General features: G+C 41.1%; 1 protein-coding gene across 1 annotated transcript in view; it reads left to right on the top strand.

The window, feature by feature from the left end:
• chn1 (chimerin 1) overlaps positions 1 to 18,703 on the top strand; it is a 67,381-nt gene that overhangs the window by 7,727 nt on the left and 40,951 nt on the right. The window contains exons 2-6 of the mRNA XM_081368683.1: positions 1,048 to 1,086; positions 1,352 to 1,407; positions 12,955 to 12,986; positions 15,241 to 15,354; positions 18,324 to 18,606. Of these exons, the coding sequence (XP_081224809.1) occupies positions 1,048 to 1,086; positions 1,352 to 1,407; positions 12,955 to 12,986; positions 15,241 to 15,354; positions 18,324 to 18,606 (524 nt within the window). The remainder of the gene's footprint in view (positions 1 to 1,047; positions 1,087 to 1,351; positions 1,408 to 12,954; positions 12,987 to 15,240; positions 15,355 to 18,323; positions 18,607 to 18,703) is intronic.

Here is an 18,703-nt window from a genome sequence, read left to right as displayed (position 1 = left end):
TAGGTCGATTTCATTTGTGTCTTTGTTCGAATGTGGTTTGTTTTCTTTGCTCTTTTTTTATCACTGTTTATCTTCAGCTTGAGAGTTTTTTTTAGGCTAGAATTAGGTTTTTTTTAATTATATTAAAAATGGTGATTAAGAATTATGACATTTTATTGATATTTGTCATTTTTTGAAAGCTAAAAACCTTATTTAAAGCAAAAACAACTATATTGTGATGCATATCGTTATCGTGAAATAATATTACTCATATCCTGATGTACGATTGGTCATATCGTCCTTCCCTAGAAACCGGGATACTTTTTTTACCCAAGATTCTTTGATGAATAGAAAGTTAAACCAACACAATTTATTTCAAATATAATTATTTTGTAACGTTATAAATGTCTTTACTGTCACTTTTGATTAATTTAATATGTCCTTGCTGAATAAAAGTATTATTTTTTATTACCCCAAACATTTGAATGGTAGTATGTCTCAGTTTCCACAGAAATATTGTTTCTTGAGCAGCAAATCATCAAATTAGAGTGATTTCTGAAGGATCATGTGACACTGAAGACTGGAGTAATGATGCTGAAAATTCAGCTTTGATCACAGGAATAAACTACACTTTGCTGTATATTCACATAGAAATGTTTAAATTGTATCAAATGTATCAAAGAAAGGCAAGCTTAAGAGGCTTAATAAAAAAAAGACTTAATAAAAAAGTGCAACTCCTGCTGTTGTCCAGCAGACGGCAGTCTCACACCATCAACACACACACACACACACACACACACACACACACACACACACACACACACACACACACACACACACACACACACACACACACACACACACACACACACACACACACACACACACACACACACACACAAGGCTCTTGTGAAGTGTACTGGTGATGTTTGCTTTGGCTTACACATACTCATGTCAGATCACTAATACATACATACAGATGTAAACATCAATTCTACTAGCGTTTCATTTTAAATGTGTAATTTTTCACTCGTTTAATTGATTAACGTCTCTTTTCTTTCCTCTCAGATAATGATGAGTACAGACCTCCCGTGTGGAAATCCTATTGTAAGTGTACTTTATAATTCAGCGACATATAAAAGTGCAAAAAAAGGTGTTTTCTGTAAAACTTTCTTCACAGGAACATTATTCATAAAGTAAACACATAACTCTAGTAGAGAAGTAAATGACCCTGTTTTATCTGGAGAGTACAGCTAATGAAAAGTTATTTCAAATGCATTTTCCAAAAAAAGAAGCCATGTATAATATAGAAATATGCAGTTAGATATGTGAATATAATAAACAGTACATTCCCCTTGTGTGATTGTAATAGTGTACCAGCTCCAGCAGGAGGCGCCGCATCCACGCAGAGTCACATGCACATCTGAGGTGAGTGTGAATATGCCTAGGCTAGGCTAGAATCGCAATGCAACACAAATAGGAAAGGGTTTTAATGAATGTATAAATGTAAGACTTTTAAGCACACACACACGTCAGACAAAAACTTGAGAATTTGAATGTGGTTGTGTGAGTCTCGAAGCGCCCCCTCGAGGAACACACATTAATGACTAGCTATCACAGTGTTTCCAGGGCTTCTCTGATCTGTGTGTTTGTGTTTGCTCAGTTACAACCCTCCACTCATATAGTTTGTTGATATTTCTGTGCATGGTAAATGTTTCGGGATCAGCCGGAATATTATATAGGTCAGCCGTCCTCACTGAATTACTAATGCATTTGTTAATTGCTCGATGGTCTAGACTTGTTGTCCTCCAGAGGCGAGATGCAATATATACAGCGCAGAAGAGAAGTGCGCCGCTCCATTACTCAGGCTGATATTAGTGGCAGTAATTAAGGATGGAGATTGGAGATCTGCTGTTGAATTATTCATCTGTATCATGATAATCTTGTGTTTGTGGAAACGGCCTCCGGTCCAGTGCTGCGTTTAGAGGCGGGGGCGAAACATTTACACTCATGGCCCTGCCCCATCACAGTCTGCAGGGCTTCATGAACAGATGAACATTAATTATGAAATCTGATGGTCACTATTAGCGCCTGTTTGGTTGGTTATTTAATGATATTATTAGGAATTTATAATATGGTGGTGATCATATTGGTATTCATAATATTTAGGTTATATATTTATTTATTTAATTAAGAATTAAGTTTGATTACGCCTTTACTATTTCTATCCTCATGGTCAAATTTTCACCTTAAAATGAAAAGCAAGTAATTTGAAAATTAAGCCTACTTTAGGATTTTTTTATTTTATTAAACAAATGTATCCCCGGTAAAAATTACTGTAGCACAATGATTTAGTTTTCTTTAATTATTTAAATCAGCAGAAATTATAAGCAGCAAAACAAATACTGTGATGGTTTAATACTTAAAATTTAATTTGTATATATATATTTATTTATTTATTCTTTCAGAATTAAGAATTAAGTTAAAAAAGAGCGAGTTACACTTCACTCTAAAATGAAAACAACAATAATTTGTACTTATTTTTTTGCCAAATTTTTTTTTTGCCTATTTTAGTTTTTTTTTGTGTTGCTTTGTGACATTTTTCATGACAATAAACACATTCATCCCCAGTAAAAATAGAATAGTACAATGATTTTGTTTTACATTTATAGCATAATAAATGCAGTGATAATTTAAACTATTTATTCATTCATTCAGAATTTAGTTTGAGTTTGATTCTGCCTTTTTTCTTTTGCATTGACATTATTTTCAAATGAAACATTTATCCCCAGTAAAAATTACTGTAGTACAGTGATTTTTTTTTTTTTTTTTACTTCAAGCAACATAAATTATAGGCAGCACAACAAATACCACAATGGTTTAACATTTAATTGTACTTTTTTTTTATTTAATTTTATTGGTAAAATAATAATAATAATCGTATAAGATCATAAAATAGGCAAAATATTTTCTTTGCAATTTCCAATTTCTTCCTTTTAATTTTGCAATGAAACATGTCCTGTATATTTCTTGACAGGTTCCCCTTCTATTGTTCTGCTCTTCTACTGACTTTACTTTTTTCTTGAAATTCTCTGTGTTTGCTTTAAAAATAGGCAAACATTATAAGCGATCCTCCACGAGTGCTGTATCACCAATATTCTGTTAAGTTTTAGTGTGACTGTGTTTTATATATTTGTATGTTCTCGTTGATCATAAAGAACATGCTCCTTCAGAAAACCATATGCTGTAGTGCCTCTTAAAGCCGCAGACGTGTGTGTTTGGTGGGATTTTAATAAGATGTTGATCTGCTGAACACTGATGGGGTCTCCTGCTGTTAGCACAATTCAGCAGGTATTTTACACACACACCCCATCAGCTGACTGCACGTCTTCTTAATTAATGCTGGATTAACATTAAACAGATGCACACTGCTCTTCATGTTTATCTCAAGGGCTTCTTAAGGATTCATTCTGGCCCGTTCCTCGCTCTGGGCTTCTGGCCATTATCTGCTCCTGTAAAGCGCATCAGTCCTGTGCGGGGCGGGGGGTTATTGTGCCAAGAGGTTTAACCCTGTCTAATCCCCTTCAAATGGCCCCACATTTATATTTTTTTGCGTTCAGAACATGCAAATCAGTGAGCAGAGTCCTCAAACACACACACACACACACACACACACACACACACACACACACACACACACACACGCAACACTGTCCAGAGCTCAGCACACAACTCACTGGACACTTCAAAAGCGTTCGGCTTTCCTTTTATCAAGAGTCACGATGACAGATAGTGCTTTTGCTTCAGGACTCTTACATTAGACATAAGTGGCGACCTCAGTGGCCTGCCTAATTTTAAACCCATAACCCGTACTTATTGTAATCTAGGTCATAATATATTTTACGTTGCAGACTTTCTTTGTGGTTTTTCCATGTTAAGTGTTCAGCAAACACAAAATGGTGAAATTGTGAAAGTGATTGGAGGAAGATAATTATTTGTGACCCAGGAGTTCATAGTTGCCAGGATCTTTTAAATATTATATACTCTGCAATAGATGTTCTGGTTTCTTAGTTTGCTCATTTTCAAAATTAGTTTTCATTAACACAAACATCTAATCAGCCAATCACATGGCAGCAACTCAATGCATTAGTCAAGATGATCTGCACAAGTTCAAACTGAGCGTCAGAATGGGAAATAAAATTGATTTAAGTGACTTTGAACATGCCATGGTCAGACGAGCTGGTCTGAGTGTTTCAGAAACTGCTGATCTACACACAACCTTCTCTAGAGTTTACAGAGAATGATCAGAAAAAGAGAAAATATCCAGTGAGTGTCGGTTCTGTGGGAGAAAATGCCTTGTTGAGGTCAGAGGAGAATGACCAGACTGGTTCAGTTGATAGAAAGACAACATTAACTCAAATAAGCACTCGATACAACTGAGGTCTGCAGAAGAGCATCTCTGAACACACAACACACCAAACCTTGAAGCAGAAGAGCATCTCTGAACACACAACACACCAAACCTTGAAGCAGAGGATCATCTCTGAACACACAACACACCAAACCTTGAAGCAGAGGATCATCTCTGAACACACAACACATCAAACCTTGAAGCAGAAGAGCATCTCTGAACACACAACACACCAAACCTTGAAGCAGAGGATCATCTCTGAACACACAACACACCAAACCTTGAAGCAGAGGATCATCTCTGAACACACAACACACCAAACCTTGAAGCAGAAGAGCATCTCTGAACACACAACACACCAAACCTTGAAGCAGAGGATCATCTCTGAACACACAACACACCAAACCTTGAAGCAGAAGAGCATCTCTGAACACACAACACATCAAACCTTGAAGCAGAAGAGCATCTCTGAACACACAACACACCAAACCTTGAAGCAGAAGAGCATCTCTGAACACACAACACATCAAACCTTGAAGCAGAAGAGCATCTCTGAACACACAACACATCAAACCTTGAAGCAGAAGAGCATCTCTGAACACACAACACACCAAACCTTGAAGCAGAGGATCATCTCTGAACACACAACACACCAAACTTTGAAGCAGAGGATCATCTCTGAACACACAACACACCAAACTTTGAAGCAGAGGATCATCTCTGAACACACAACACACCAAACCTTGAAGCAGAGGATCATCTCTGAACACACAACACACCAAACTTTGAAGCAGAGGATCATCTCTGAACACACAACACACCAAACCTTGAAGCAGAAGAGCATCTCTGAACACACAACACACCAAACCTTGAAGCAGAAGAGCATCTCTGAACACACAACACATCAAACCTTGAAGCAGAAGAGCATCTCTGAACACACAACACATCAAACCTTGAAGCAGAAGAGCATCTCTGAACACACAACACACCAAACCTTGAAGCAGAAGAGCATCTCTGAACACACAACACATCAAACCTTGAAGCAGAAGAGCATCACTGAACACACAACACACCAAACCTTGAAGCAGAGGATCATCTCTGAACACACAACACACCAAACCAAACCTTGAAGCAGAAGAGCATCTCTGAACACACAACACATCAAACCTTGAAGCAGAAGAGCATCTCTGAACACACAAACACATCAAACCTTGAAGCAGAAGAGCATCTCTGAACACACAACACATCAAACCTTGAAGCAGAAGAGCATCTCTGAACACACAACACATCAAACCTTGAAGCAGAAGAGCATCACTGAACACACAACACACCAAACCTTGAAGCAGAGGATCATCTCTGAACACACAACACACCAAACCAAACCTTGAAGCAGAAGAGCATCTCTGAACACACAACACATCAAACCTTGAAGCAGAAGAGCATCTCTGAACACACAACACATCAAACCTTGAAGCAGAAGAGCATCACTGAACACACAACACACCAAACCTTGAAGCAGAGGATCATCTCTGAACACACAACACACCAAACCTTGAAGCAGAAGAGCATCTCTGAACACACAACACATCAATCCTTGAAGCAGAAGAGCATCTCTGAACACACAACACATCAAACCTTGAAGCAGAAGAGCATCTCTGAACACACAACACACCAAACCTTGAAGCAGAAGAGCATCTCTGAACACACAACACATCAATCCTTGAAGCAGAAGAGCATCTCTGAACACACAACACATCAAACCTTGAAGCAGAAGAGCATCTCTGAACACACAACACACCAAACCTTGAAGCAGAAGAGCATCTCTGAACACACAACACACCAAACCTTGAAGCAGAAGAGCATCTCTGAACACACAACACACCAAACCTTGAAGCAGAAGAGCATCTCTGAACACACAACACACCAAACCTTGAAGCAGAAGAGCATCTCTGAACACACAACACACCAAACCTTGAAGCAGAAGAGCATCTCTGAACACACAACACATCAAACCTTGAAGCAGAAGATCATCTCTGAACACACAACACACCAAACCTTGAGGCAGAAGAGCATCTCTGAACACACAACACACCAAACCTTGAGGTAGAAGGGCATCTCTGAACACACAACACATCAAACCTTGAAGCAGAAGAGCATCTCTGAACACACAACACACCAAACCTTGAGGTAGAAGGGCATCTCTGAACACACAACACATCAAACCTTGAAGCAGAAGAGCATCTCTGAACACACAACACATCAAACCTTGAAGCAGAAGAGCATCTCTGAACACACAACACACCAAACCTTGAAGCAGAAGAGCATCTCTGAACACACAACACATCAAACCTTGAAGCAGAAGATCATCTCTGAACACACAACACACCAAACCTTGAGGCAGAAGAGCATCTCTGAACACACAACACATCAAACCTTGAAGCAGAAGAGCATCTCTGAACACACAACACATCAAACCTTGAAGCAGAAGATCATCTCTGAACACACAACACACCAAACCTTGAGGCAGAAGAGCATCTCTGAACACACAACACATCAAACCTTGAAGCAGAAGAGCATCTCTGAACACACAACACATCAAACCTTGAAGCAGAAGAGCATCTCTGAACACACAACACATCAAACCTTGAAGCAGAAGATCATCTCTGAACACACAACACACCAAACCTTGAAGCAGAAGAGCATCTCTGAACACACAACACATCAAACCTTGAAGCAGAAGATCATCTCTGAACACACAACACACCAAACCTTGAGGCAGAAGAGCATCTCTGAACACACAACACATCAAACCTTGAAGCAGAAGAGCATCTCTGAACACACAACACACTAAGGCTGCGTCTTATTTCTCTGTCTTACCCCTTACTCTTACCCCTTCCCCTCGGTTTTGCGCGTTCATGTGAGGGGAAGTGGTGTCCCAATTCTCATTTTGATTAAGGGCTAGGGCCAAGGCGTAGGGCTACATAGCCCTTGAAACGAAGTCTGCGGAGGACCACACTTGAAAGAGAGGGGTAGGAATTTCTCAGAAGTGAGTCGCACAAATGTATGTATTTTCAGCAGTTTAATGACACTCATGTTTTATGATACCTTTAATAAAACGTTCAAGCGGTTTTAATTGTAATGTTTTTGTTTTGAATCGCTAGTTAACCGCTAGCTAGCAGCTATGCGCTATTTGCCGTTTGCTAATGTTTTGCTTATGGTGTCGCCGGCGCCGCCGTTAAATACAATAAAACAATGTCTTTGACTGATGGCACACAAGCGTGCAAAGATAAAGAGAGACCAGGCAATCGATATCACAACCCGAGACGACGGTATCTTCGTTTGTTTATGTCAACGCGTATCGCCTCTGTTGACATAGCAGCCAGCTAGCGGAAAGTAGCGGAAAGGGAAGATGACGCAAACGGTAATCGAGTGGTGTCTCATTTCTTAGAGAAACGTTCTTCCCCCTACCCCCCTTCACTCGGTATCGAAGGGCAAGGGGAAGACGCAGACAAAGGGGTAGGGGAAGGGGAAGGGGTAAGACAGAGAAATGAGATTGGCCCTAAACCTTGAAGCAGAAGAGCATCTCTGAACACACAACACACCAAACCTTGAAGCAGAAGAGCATCTCTGAACACTCAACACACCAAACCTTGAAGCAGAAGAGCATCTCTGAACACACAACACACCAAACCTTGAAGCAGAAGAGCATCTCTGAACACTCAACACACCAAACCTTGAAGCAGAAGAGCATCTCTGAACACACAACACATCAAACCTTGAAGCAGAAGAGCATCTCTGAACACACAACACATCAAACCTTGAGGTAGAAGGGCATCTCTGAACACACAACACATCAAACCTTGAAGCAGAAGAGCATCTCTGAACACACAACACATCAAACCTTGAAGCAGAAGAGCATCTCTGAACACACAACACATCAAACCTTGAAGCAGAAGAGCATCTCTGAACACACAACACATCAAACCTTGAAGCAGAAGAGCATCTCTGAACACACAACACATCAAACCTTGAAGCAGAAGAGCATCTCTGAACACACAACACACCAAACCTTGAAGCAGAAGAGCATCTCTGAACACACAACACATCAAACCTTGAAGCAGAAGAGCATCTCTGAACACACAACACACCAAACCTTGAGGCAGAAGAGCATCTCTGAACACACAACACATCAAACCTTGAAGCAGAAGAGCATCTCTGAACACACAACACACTAAACCTTGAAGCAGAAGAGCATCTCTGAACACACAACACACCAAACCTTGAGGCAGAAGAGCATCTCTGAACACACAACACACCAAACCTTGAAGCAGAAGAGCTTCAGCAGCAGAAGACACACACACACCTGTCAGATAAGAACAGAAACTGAGGCTTCAATTCACACGGGCTCAACAAAACTCGGCAATAGAAGATTGCCTGGTCTGATAAGTCTCAGTTTCTGCTGCAACATTGAGATAGTCGGGTCTGATTTTGGTGTAAACACATGAAAGCATGATCATCCTGTCTTGAATCAGTGGTTCAGGCTGCTGGCGCTGTAATGGTGTGTTATATATTTTCTTGGCACACTTTGCAGCGTGTCAACTCAGCATCATTGAAACACCACAGTTTACATGAGTATTGTTGCTGACCATCTCCATCCCTTCATGACCACAGTGTATCATCTTCTGATGGATCCAGTAGGATAACACACACGTCACAAAGCTCAAATCATCTCCAACTGGTCTCTTGATCATGACAGTGAGTCACTAAACTCAAACGGCCTCCAGTCGCCAGATCTCAGTCCAGTAGAGCAGCTTCGGGATGTGGAGGAACGGGAGATTCACATCATGGATCCTGTGCAACTGCGTGATGGTATCATGAATTAAACAGAATTAATGCAGTTCTGAAGACAAATGGGGAAGACAACCCAGTACTAGTAATGTGTACCTAATAAAGTTGCCGGTGAGTGTATGTAAAAAGTGAAATAAATCAGAAAAAAAGAAACCAGTTTTGCTTCAGTTTTACCACTGGTGCTTTATTTGTGAAGAAATATTTATATTTGAATCAGAACCACAGGTCGCCCTCCATGTAAGAGTTAAAAGGCATCCTCCTTACAGATGCTGTGGTTGTGTTGCTTTCATTCCTTCTGTGTCCGAACCGCTAAGGGTTTGATTTTCACTCCATTATCAGATTTCATTAGCACTGCAGAGCCAGTTTGTCCTTTCTTGCTGTAATTAAATTATGTATTGCAGGAAGATTCTGCTCAATCCTGATTGAAGCTTCATAGATGTATCACGATTAATCAGTGACCATATTGTTATCTCGTTGCTTGAATAAATGAGTTGTCTAATTCATACGGTAATTAGTATGCTAGTCTAGATATGAGAGATCTTTTAATCCTCAATTGTCCTAAACAATAAGGAATTCTGAGAACAATTTATACTCTGTATGTTATAATTTGCGACCTCAACATAGTCCAGTCCATTGATTTTGAATGCATGTTGTGAGGAAAGTGAGTGTGTGTTTTAGCTCTGTCCGTGTGAGGATGACCTCAGCTGTGTGTTGTAGATCTGTGTGAATGATTAGTGTTGTGCTTCAGGAGCTCAGTGTGTGTCTCTCAGTGCTGGTGTGTGTTCCTGCAGAGATTTCTGTTCATTACCCGTCTGTCTGCTCGTCTCTCACAGCACTTGCCAAATCAAAGAGTTATGGAGAGCGCGTGTTCATGTGTGACGAGAGAACCAGACATTCGTTCCCTGTGTGAGTCTTGTGTGATTCTCTCTTACAGTTCAGGCGTTTATGGTGCATGATTTTGGTCAGTTTGTAACTTTTGCACAAAAATACTTGCACACTTAAAACCTAGATCATAGTGTGTTTTAAAGCTAACGTGTGCTATTTCTCATTGATAAAGCCCTTTCTTCTAGTTCTACTTCAGCTTTATGTGCAGTCATCACATCAGTGAGGCATTTGTTGACTGACATCTGAAGAAAAAAATGTTTTATTCCAGCGATTTAGCAAAAAGAAGCAAATTTCATGTGCATGCAAACATGGTTTTCCTTATGCTGTTTTAGGGCTTTGACACACTGCCGTCACTGATGTTTGAGCAGTTCAGCATGTCAACATCTGGCTCAGATTGGGCTGTCAATGGGGATTCATGCATGTTAAATGCTAAATGTTTGGTGTAGCATTAGCTGCGGGACTAGGCGCAAACACTGTTTGTACGTTTGATTCTGGCTGAAATCGTACCAATTTTCATAACCCAAAGGACCAAAAAAAAAATCTATCTAGTATAACGTGAAGTGATGAATTGTGCACATTATGAGCAGTAAAATGTATTCAAGTAAATGAGGCCAATTCTGATGTGCTGTTTTTCCTGATTTCTAAAATGGGAAAGACACAAATGTAATGAAATTAACATTATAAATGAGGTGAGAAATGAAACAATTGGCTCATTTTTCCATTGTCACCTGGTCATTGCTGATATTAGTGTTTAAAGATGCTGATAGAGAAACCCAGACAGAAATCAGACGCTCCCATTCTTCATGCAGTAAATACTGCACACTCAGCAGTCTACACTCACACACACACACACACACACACACACACACACACACACACACACACACACACACACACACACACACACACACACACACACACACACACACAGGCCCTTTAACTGTTAAACTGGCTTCCAGTGATTGATTAGCTCTATATTGTTGCTGATTCCCATCATTAGCTGGTTTTATTACCCTGTCGGTCATCTCACCTACAACCCGCTTCACACACACATAAACACACAACCTTGCTTTACAAAACACTTCTCCCTTTATTCTCATCAGGAAACAATGTTATTCCATCCCACATCCCATTTACCCAGAAACGTTCAGTCATTCACCGACTGACACTTCTGATTGTCTGCATGTTGACTTTCATTACATTTTAAAGCTGAACTGGTTTGGTCTTGGATGTATGTATTTCAGGGGTGTTAATGTTTTCTTGTAATCTGACTTTCGCATTGTGTAGCACCTTTTGTTTTTCTTATGTCATTGTTAAAAGTTCATATATATATATTTTCCTCAGACCTTGTAAAGCTTCTCACACAGAACACTGTTCTTCTGCTCTGCGTTTAAGACTTGAATGTGTGAGAAACACAGAGAGAGAGAGAGAGACTGGGGGAAGGGGGAGGATGCTTTGTGAATTCGATTCTCTGGAGGTTTATCAGTAGGGAGGGTGATGTGCTCATTTATTTGTGTTTTAGCTGATTACAGATGCCGTTGTTGGATTAAGGGTTAAATGTCACCAACGAACATTTGAAGAAAACACACATGAATATAAATTACTGCAGTAAACAAGTTCAACATAAGATGTAACATAAAATCTTGATGTATGATAAGAAAAAACGAAGAAAATAAATCAAAAAGTTTTTTTGCAAAGTACTGAGCATAATAATGCTTGTGTATATATGTTTGAAAGAACATATTTTGAATAAAAAGAAATAAATCTTAATTTCTTCATTTCTAAATTAATCTGAATAAAATCCAGATTAGCAGCATTGCTTAGGCCAGTGGTTCCCAATCCTGGTCCTGGGGACCCACAGCTCTGCACATTTTATATGTCTCCTTTATCTGACACACCCAGTTCAGTTCATTAGAGCTCTTTCCTAACGAGATGATGATCTGAATCAGGTGTGTTAAATGAGGGAGACATACAAACTGTGCAGAGCTGTGGGTCCCCAGGACCAGGATTGGGAACCACTGGCTTAGGCTGTCTGAAATACTGGCCAGTTGTGGTCAAATATCTTTGTATTTTTGTATCCCTCATTAACAAACAGACATCATTTTAATATCCCACATAAAAAATGTGGGATATTAAAATGATGTCTGTTTGGTAATGAGGGATTGCTGGTTGACAGTAATTCAGAGACCCGTGGAGTAACTCAATAAAATGACCCTGTCAACCTCAGGGACAGAATGTCTTTATTGGCATGATTTTGCTGGTGTTTTCATAAATTGTTTCTTGAATTATACACATATTTCAAAGACCTCATAATTAACCCACAGGCCATCTGAGCAGAATTCACTCTCTATTGCTATTATGACATCCCATTAAATACAAATAAAGGCCTATATATAATTCATAGAATAAGATGAAGTTTTGACTGCAGTGTCTTTATTTGATTTTCCTGTGAATTATTCAATTAAATAGTGTCAATGCATAAATTTGCATGGAATATTGGATTTCATATTTTAGATTCATGGCACCTTTTCCATAGACATAAATTATTAAAAACGATATCAGCTGTATTTTACATATTCTGCGAAAGCGGCTGAGATTAGTTTACCCTAGAGGGCTTTTGCCCCTGGACGGGGGTCAACTTACCCCAGTAGTGGAGCGAGATGCACCTGTTTATGCACACTTCTTCCCTATATACCACGAAGTTTCAAATAATGGAAATCTCTTGATAAACTCTCTTATAATACTTAAGACTGTGTGTTCCTGAGTAATAGTGAAGCATTTTAATAAAATTGATAACTTTTAGTAATGATTTCTCTCTTATGACTTTGCAGGTGGAGAATCGGCCCAAATACTACGGAAGAGAGTGAGTTTCATTACACGCATTACTGAACCAGTTCAGATTCTACTGTACATGAATCCACAGTTGCATACTTGAATGTATATGCTATCGATATCCTATTTAAAGGTACAGTGAGCAATTTCTGAGAAACGCTGTTGACAGCGGATCCGAACGAGCAGCACAACACTCTTGTAGCCCATCAGCCCTGGGGGGGGCGTGTCCACTCATGATGGGGGAGGAGAGAGAGCCAATCAGCAGTAGAGGGAGTGTCCACTCATGATGAGGGAGATAGTGAGCCAATCAGAACTGGGGGGCGTGTTCACTCGTGATGGGGGAGTAGAGAGAGTGAGCCAATCAGCAGTAGGGGGCGTGTCCACTCATGATGAGGGAGAGAGTGAGCCAATCAGAACTGGGGGGCGTGTTCACTCGTGATGGGGGAGGAGAGAGAGTGAGCCAATCAGCAGTAGGGGCGTGTCCACTTGTGATGGGGAGGAGAGAGAGTCAGCTAATCAGCAGTAGGGGGCGTGTCCAGTCATGATGAAGGAGGAGAGAGTGAGTCAATCAGCAGTAGGGGGCTTGTCCACTCATGTTGGGGAGGAGAGAGTGAGCCAATCAGAACTGGGGGACGTGTTCACGCGTGATGGTGGAGGAGAGAGAGAGTGAGCCAATTAGCAGTAGGGGCGTGTCCGCTCATGATGGGGGAGGCGGGATTGAGCCAATTAGCAGTAGGAGCGTGTCCACTCATGATGAGGGAGGAGAGAGTGAGCCAATCAGAACTGGGGGACGTGTTCACTCGTGATGGGGGAGGAGAGAGAGAGTGAGCCAATCAGCAGTAGGGGGCGTGTCCAGTCATGATGCGGGAGAGAGTGAGCCAATCAGAACTGGGGGACGTGTTCACTCGTGATGGGGGAGGAGAGAGAGTGAGCCAATCAGCAGTAGGGGGCGTGTCCAGTCATGATGCGGGAGAGAGTGAGCCAATCAGAACTGGGGGACGTGTTCACGCGTGATGGTGGAGGAGAGAGAGAGTGAGCCAATTAGCAGTAGGGGCGTGTCCGCTCATGATGGGGGAGGCGGGATTGAGCCAATTAGCAGTAGGAGCGTGTCCACTCATGATGAGGGAGGAGAGAGTGAGCCAATCAGAACTGGGGGACGTGTTCACTCGTGATGGGGGAGGAGAGAGAGAGTGAGCCAATCAGCAGTAGGGGGCGTGTCCAGTCATGATGCGGGAGAGAGTGAGCCAATCAGAACTGGGGGGCGTGTTCACTCGTGATGGGGGAGGAGAGAGAGTGAGCCAATCAGCAGTAGGGGGCGTGTCCACTCATGATGAGGGAGGAGAGAGAGTCGGCTAATCAGCAGTAGGGGTAGTGTCCAGTCATGATGAAGGAGGAGAGAATGAGCCAATTAGCAGTAGGGGCGTGTCCACTCATGATTAGGGAGAGAGTGAGCCAATTAGCAGTAGGGGCGTGTCCGCTCATGATGGGGGAGGCGAGATTGAGCCAATTAGCAGTAGGAGCGTGTCCACTCATGATGAAGGAGGAGAGAGTGAGCCAATTAGCAGTAGGGGCGTGTCTGCTCATAATGGGGGAGGAGAGAGTGAGCCAATTACCAGTAGGGGCGTGTCTGCTCATAATGGGGGAGGCGAGATTGAGCCAATTAGCAGTAGGGGCGTGTCCACTCATGATGGGGGAGGAGAGATTGAGCCAATTAGCAGTAGGGGGCGTGTTCGCTCATGATGGGGGAGGCGAGATTGAGCCAATTAGCAGTAGGGGCGTGTCCACTCATGAAGGGGGAGAGAGTGAGCCAATTAGCAGTAGGGGTGTGTCCACTCATGATGAAGGAGGAGTGTCAGCTAATCAGCAGTAGGGGCGTGTCCACTCATGATGGGGGATAAGACAGTGAGCCAATCAGCAGTAGGGGCGTGTCCACTTATGCTAAGGGGGGAGAGGGTGAGCCAATCAGCTGTAGGGGCGTGTCCACTCATGATGAGGGGGGAGAGGGTGAGCCAATCAGCAGTAGGGGCGTGTCCACTCATGATGGGGAGGAGAGATTGATTGTTGAAAGAGAGATGGCTGAGAGAGTTCAATAGAACAGCATTTATTTGAAAATAAATTTTTGGAACATTTGCTGTCACTTATTATCAATTTAATGTATCCTTGCTAAATAAAATATTAATTTATAAAACCTTTGAACATTAGTGTATTTTCCTATTTAAAAGCAAATTTGGTTTGAGCTCTAATTTGCTATTTTATTAATATTCTTTGTCTGGTTTGCTGTGAAGGTATCATGGGATGATCTCCAGAGAGGAAGCTGACCAACTGCTCAGTGTGGCCGAAGGAAGTTATCTGATCCGAGAGAGCCAGAGACAGCCGGGCACATACACTTTAGCTCTGCGGTACGCCAACCTTCAACTTTGACCTTTGACCCATCCGTCTCAAACCTAGATCTTCACTCTTTCTCCAGTCTAGCTCCTGTGTCTTGGCCCAGTCTTGGCCCATGTGTGTTTGTCTTATTTTAGCTCTGGCTGATGTGTGATCAGTGTAGTTAAATCATCAGTCTTAATGTGTATTAGCTATTTACAGAACACACACACGCAGATTTGTTTGGATGTAGAGCAGCAGAAAACTGAATAAAAGTATCACAGTTTCCACAGAAATATGAAGCAGCACAACTGTTTTCAACATTGATAAGATTCATCATCATATTAGAATGATTTCTGAAGGATCATGTGACACTGAAGACTGGAGTAATGATGCTGAAAATTCAGCTTTGATCGCAGGAATAAATTACATTTGACTATATATTCACATAGAAAACAGTTATTTTATATTGTAATAATATTTAACAATATTGCAGTTAGTATTTATGATCAAATAAATGCAGCCTTGGTGAGCAGAAGAGACTTCTTTCAAAAACATTACAAAATCACATTTTTGATTTGTAAAGGTTAGAGTTTCAACAACTAATCGATAAAATTGATGATTATCGATAATGAAAATAATTGACAACGAATTTGATTATCGATGAGTCTCAATGAGGCGCTGTGCTTGGAAACCATCAGTACAGTAGTACTGCTTTACAGTAGTAAATAACCCAGTTCTAAGGACAATTTTTTAGTAATGTTTCGATTTTTATCCAATTAATTGATTAATAAAAATAAAAAAATCAACAGATTAATCGATTATCCAAATAATCGTTATTTGCAGCCCTAGTATAGGTTATGTAAATGTTAGTCAGAATTTTACTGTAAAAATGTTAGAGGACTTTTGTTGTTGAGAGTGTGTGTGTTTGTGTACATGTTTGGCAATACTTGTGAGGGCCAAATGTCCTCACTTATATAGTGAAATGTCATGACAACCCTGACGAGTGAGGACAAACTATTACTAGTCCTTATTAGTTAAAAAGGCTTATAAATTAAAAAAAAAAATAATAATAATAATCTAGTGTTTTGCAGATGTTTCTGTAATGGGTAGGTCTAGGGGTTAAGCCATTAACCAGATATTAAATCAGTGGAAGTCTTTGCAATGTCCTCCTCAAATAAAGTGAAAAAAATTGTGTGTGTGTGTGTGTGTGCATGCGTGCCGCGCTAGACACAAAAAGTCTAGAGATAATCCCTTTAATCTGCTCACTTGAGCAGACGGACACACACTGCTACACGCTGCACGCGGCTGCTTTCCAGTCCAAACACACACACACACACACACACACACACACTCTCTCTCTCTCTCTCTCTCTCTCTCTCTCTCTCTCTCTCTCTCTCTCTCTCTCTCTCTCTCTCTCCTCAGGCATGTGATATTCCTCAGAGAAAGCATCTGTTGTGTCCTGTGTGCACAAAGCTTCAACATCAAACAGCTCTGTTGCCATCAGGCTTTAATGACATTAGCCTTTGTGCATATGTTTGTGTGTGTGTGTGTGTGGTGCGTCTGTTTCCATGCGTGAGTCAAGCAGCCATACAAACCTCTAACTGTGTGTGTTTCTGATATGAACTCCTTGTTGTGCGTATCTGTAAGTGTTTCCAGATCCGGCTGTGTGCATCTGATTTTGGGTGTGTGTGTGTGTGTGTCTCTGTGGGAACTCAAACAGGAAGCTCAGGCATTATAAAACCTCAGCTGTCCTGTAATTTCCAGTGGCTCAAAACAGCGTTACCATCTCTGATCATGTTAATCAATAGATTGTCAACCTGCGTTTTCAGATACTGTTTGATACAAATATTTAAACTAATAGGAAAATACAAATATTATTATTTTTCTAAGACAATGTTAATGTTGATTTTGTTGTCTGATTATCGTAAAGTATGTATCAATGCATGGATGTGTCTGAGATGTGTGTGTGGTTTGTTTATTCCAGTCTCTTATACTGGGTATATGCTGTTTTGCGTTTGAAGTGTTTGCTTATTCTTATGCTGAGATGCTGAAAAACTCTTATCATGAGCTGAATATGTGTGAATGAGCACAGTAGCCAGCTAGCCGCGTTTGCATTACATATTGCGATATTTTCTATATGTTGATAAAAAACTATTGCGAAATGACAGCGTTTCCATTACCCGATGTTATGCGACTAAAACGTAAATTTTTCCTCTCGTTATAAGTCTATCCAAAAATCATGGCAACGGATGTTGGAAGGTTTACGTATATCTCAGCCACCGCTCTAGCCTTTATTATTAAGATTCATTTCATTAATTTTTTTAGTTTCATAAAGAACTCTGTCTCGTCTTCTGTCCAAACACACCACATCATGTACGTCAGGTGATTGTAAATACGAAAAAACTGTTTCCATTGCAGTTTTACGCAATATTCCTTTTTCGAATTGCCTGAAAAACCAGTTTTGTTGTTTGCTGCAAAAGCCTATAGATACATTTTAGGTTAAAATACAATGAGAAACATGTAGAATAGACATTTAAGTGTGTGTGTGTGTGTCTTTGTGAGGACCAGTTTGAGTTTTAGACCCTTGGAGTGAGGACATTTTGGCTGGTTTGAGGGTCAAGACTTGATTTTAGGGATAAGGTTATGAGGTTAAGGGTCGGTTTAGGGTCAGGGTTCGGGTTAGGCACAGTTGTGATGGTTAAGGTTAGGGTAAGCGGCTAGAGATTGCATTGTGTCAGTGAATGTCCTCATAAAGATAGATGTACAAGAATATGTGTGTTTGTGGAAGAAGAGTATCCGGTCTTTGTATTGATCAACATATGAGCTCTTTGCCCTCATTACTACTACAAGTACAGGAAGCTGATACAACCATGGATGTTCAGTATGTGTGTGTATGTGTGTGTGTCCATGTGCATTCATCATTTCTCTCTGGATCTTCTCACAGCTGTGTGTTACAGCACTCGAGTCCAACACACGCTCATTTCCTCTTTCTCTCTTTCAGCTTTGGGAATCAGACCCGGAACTTCCGTCTCTTTTACGATGGGAAACATTTTGTGGGGGAGAAACGCTTCGAGTCAATCCACGACCTGGTGACGGACGGTCTGATCACGCTGTACATCGAGACCAAAGCAGCCGAATACATATCTAAGATGACCATCAACCCCATCTATGAGCACGTGGGCTACACCACCCTGAACCGCGAGCCGGCGCTGAAGAAAGCGCTGCCCGTCTGCAGAGACATTCCCGACGGGAAAGAGACACCCGGAGACGAGCTGGAGGAGAGGGTGAGATTGCAGTTACCCAGCATGCCTCTGTGTGTTTGTCAACCTCAAGTCTCAACCATATTTATGAATATGAATTCTGGGTGGAATACATGATCCC

This window comes from Scardinius erythrophthalmus (assembly GCF_964197995.2).
Source record: "Scardinius erythrophthalmus genome assembly, chromosome: 6".
Classification (NCBI taxonomy): Eukaryota; Metazoa; Chordata; class Actinopteri; order Cypriniformes; family Leuciscidae; genus Scardinius; species Scardinius erythrophthalmus.
This window is presented reverse-complemented; position numbering and strand designations above follow the sequence as displayed.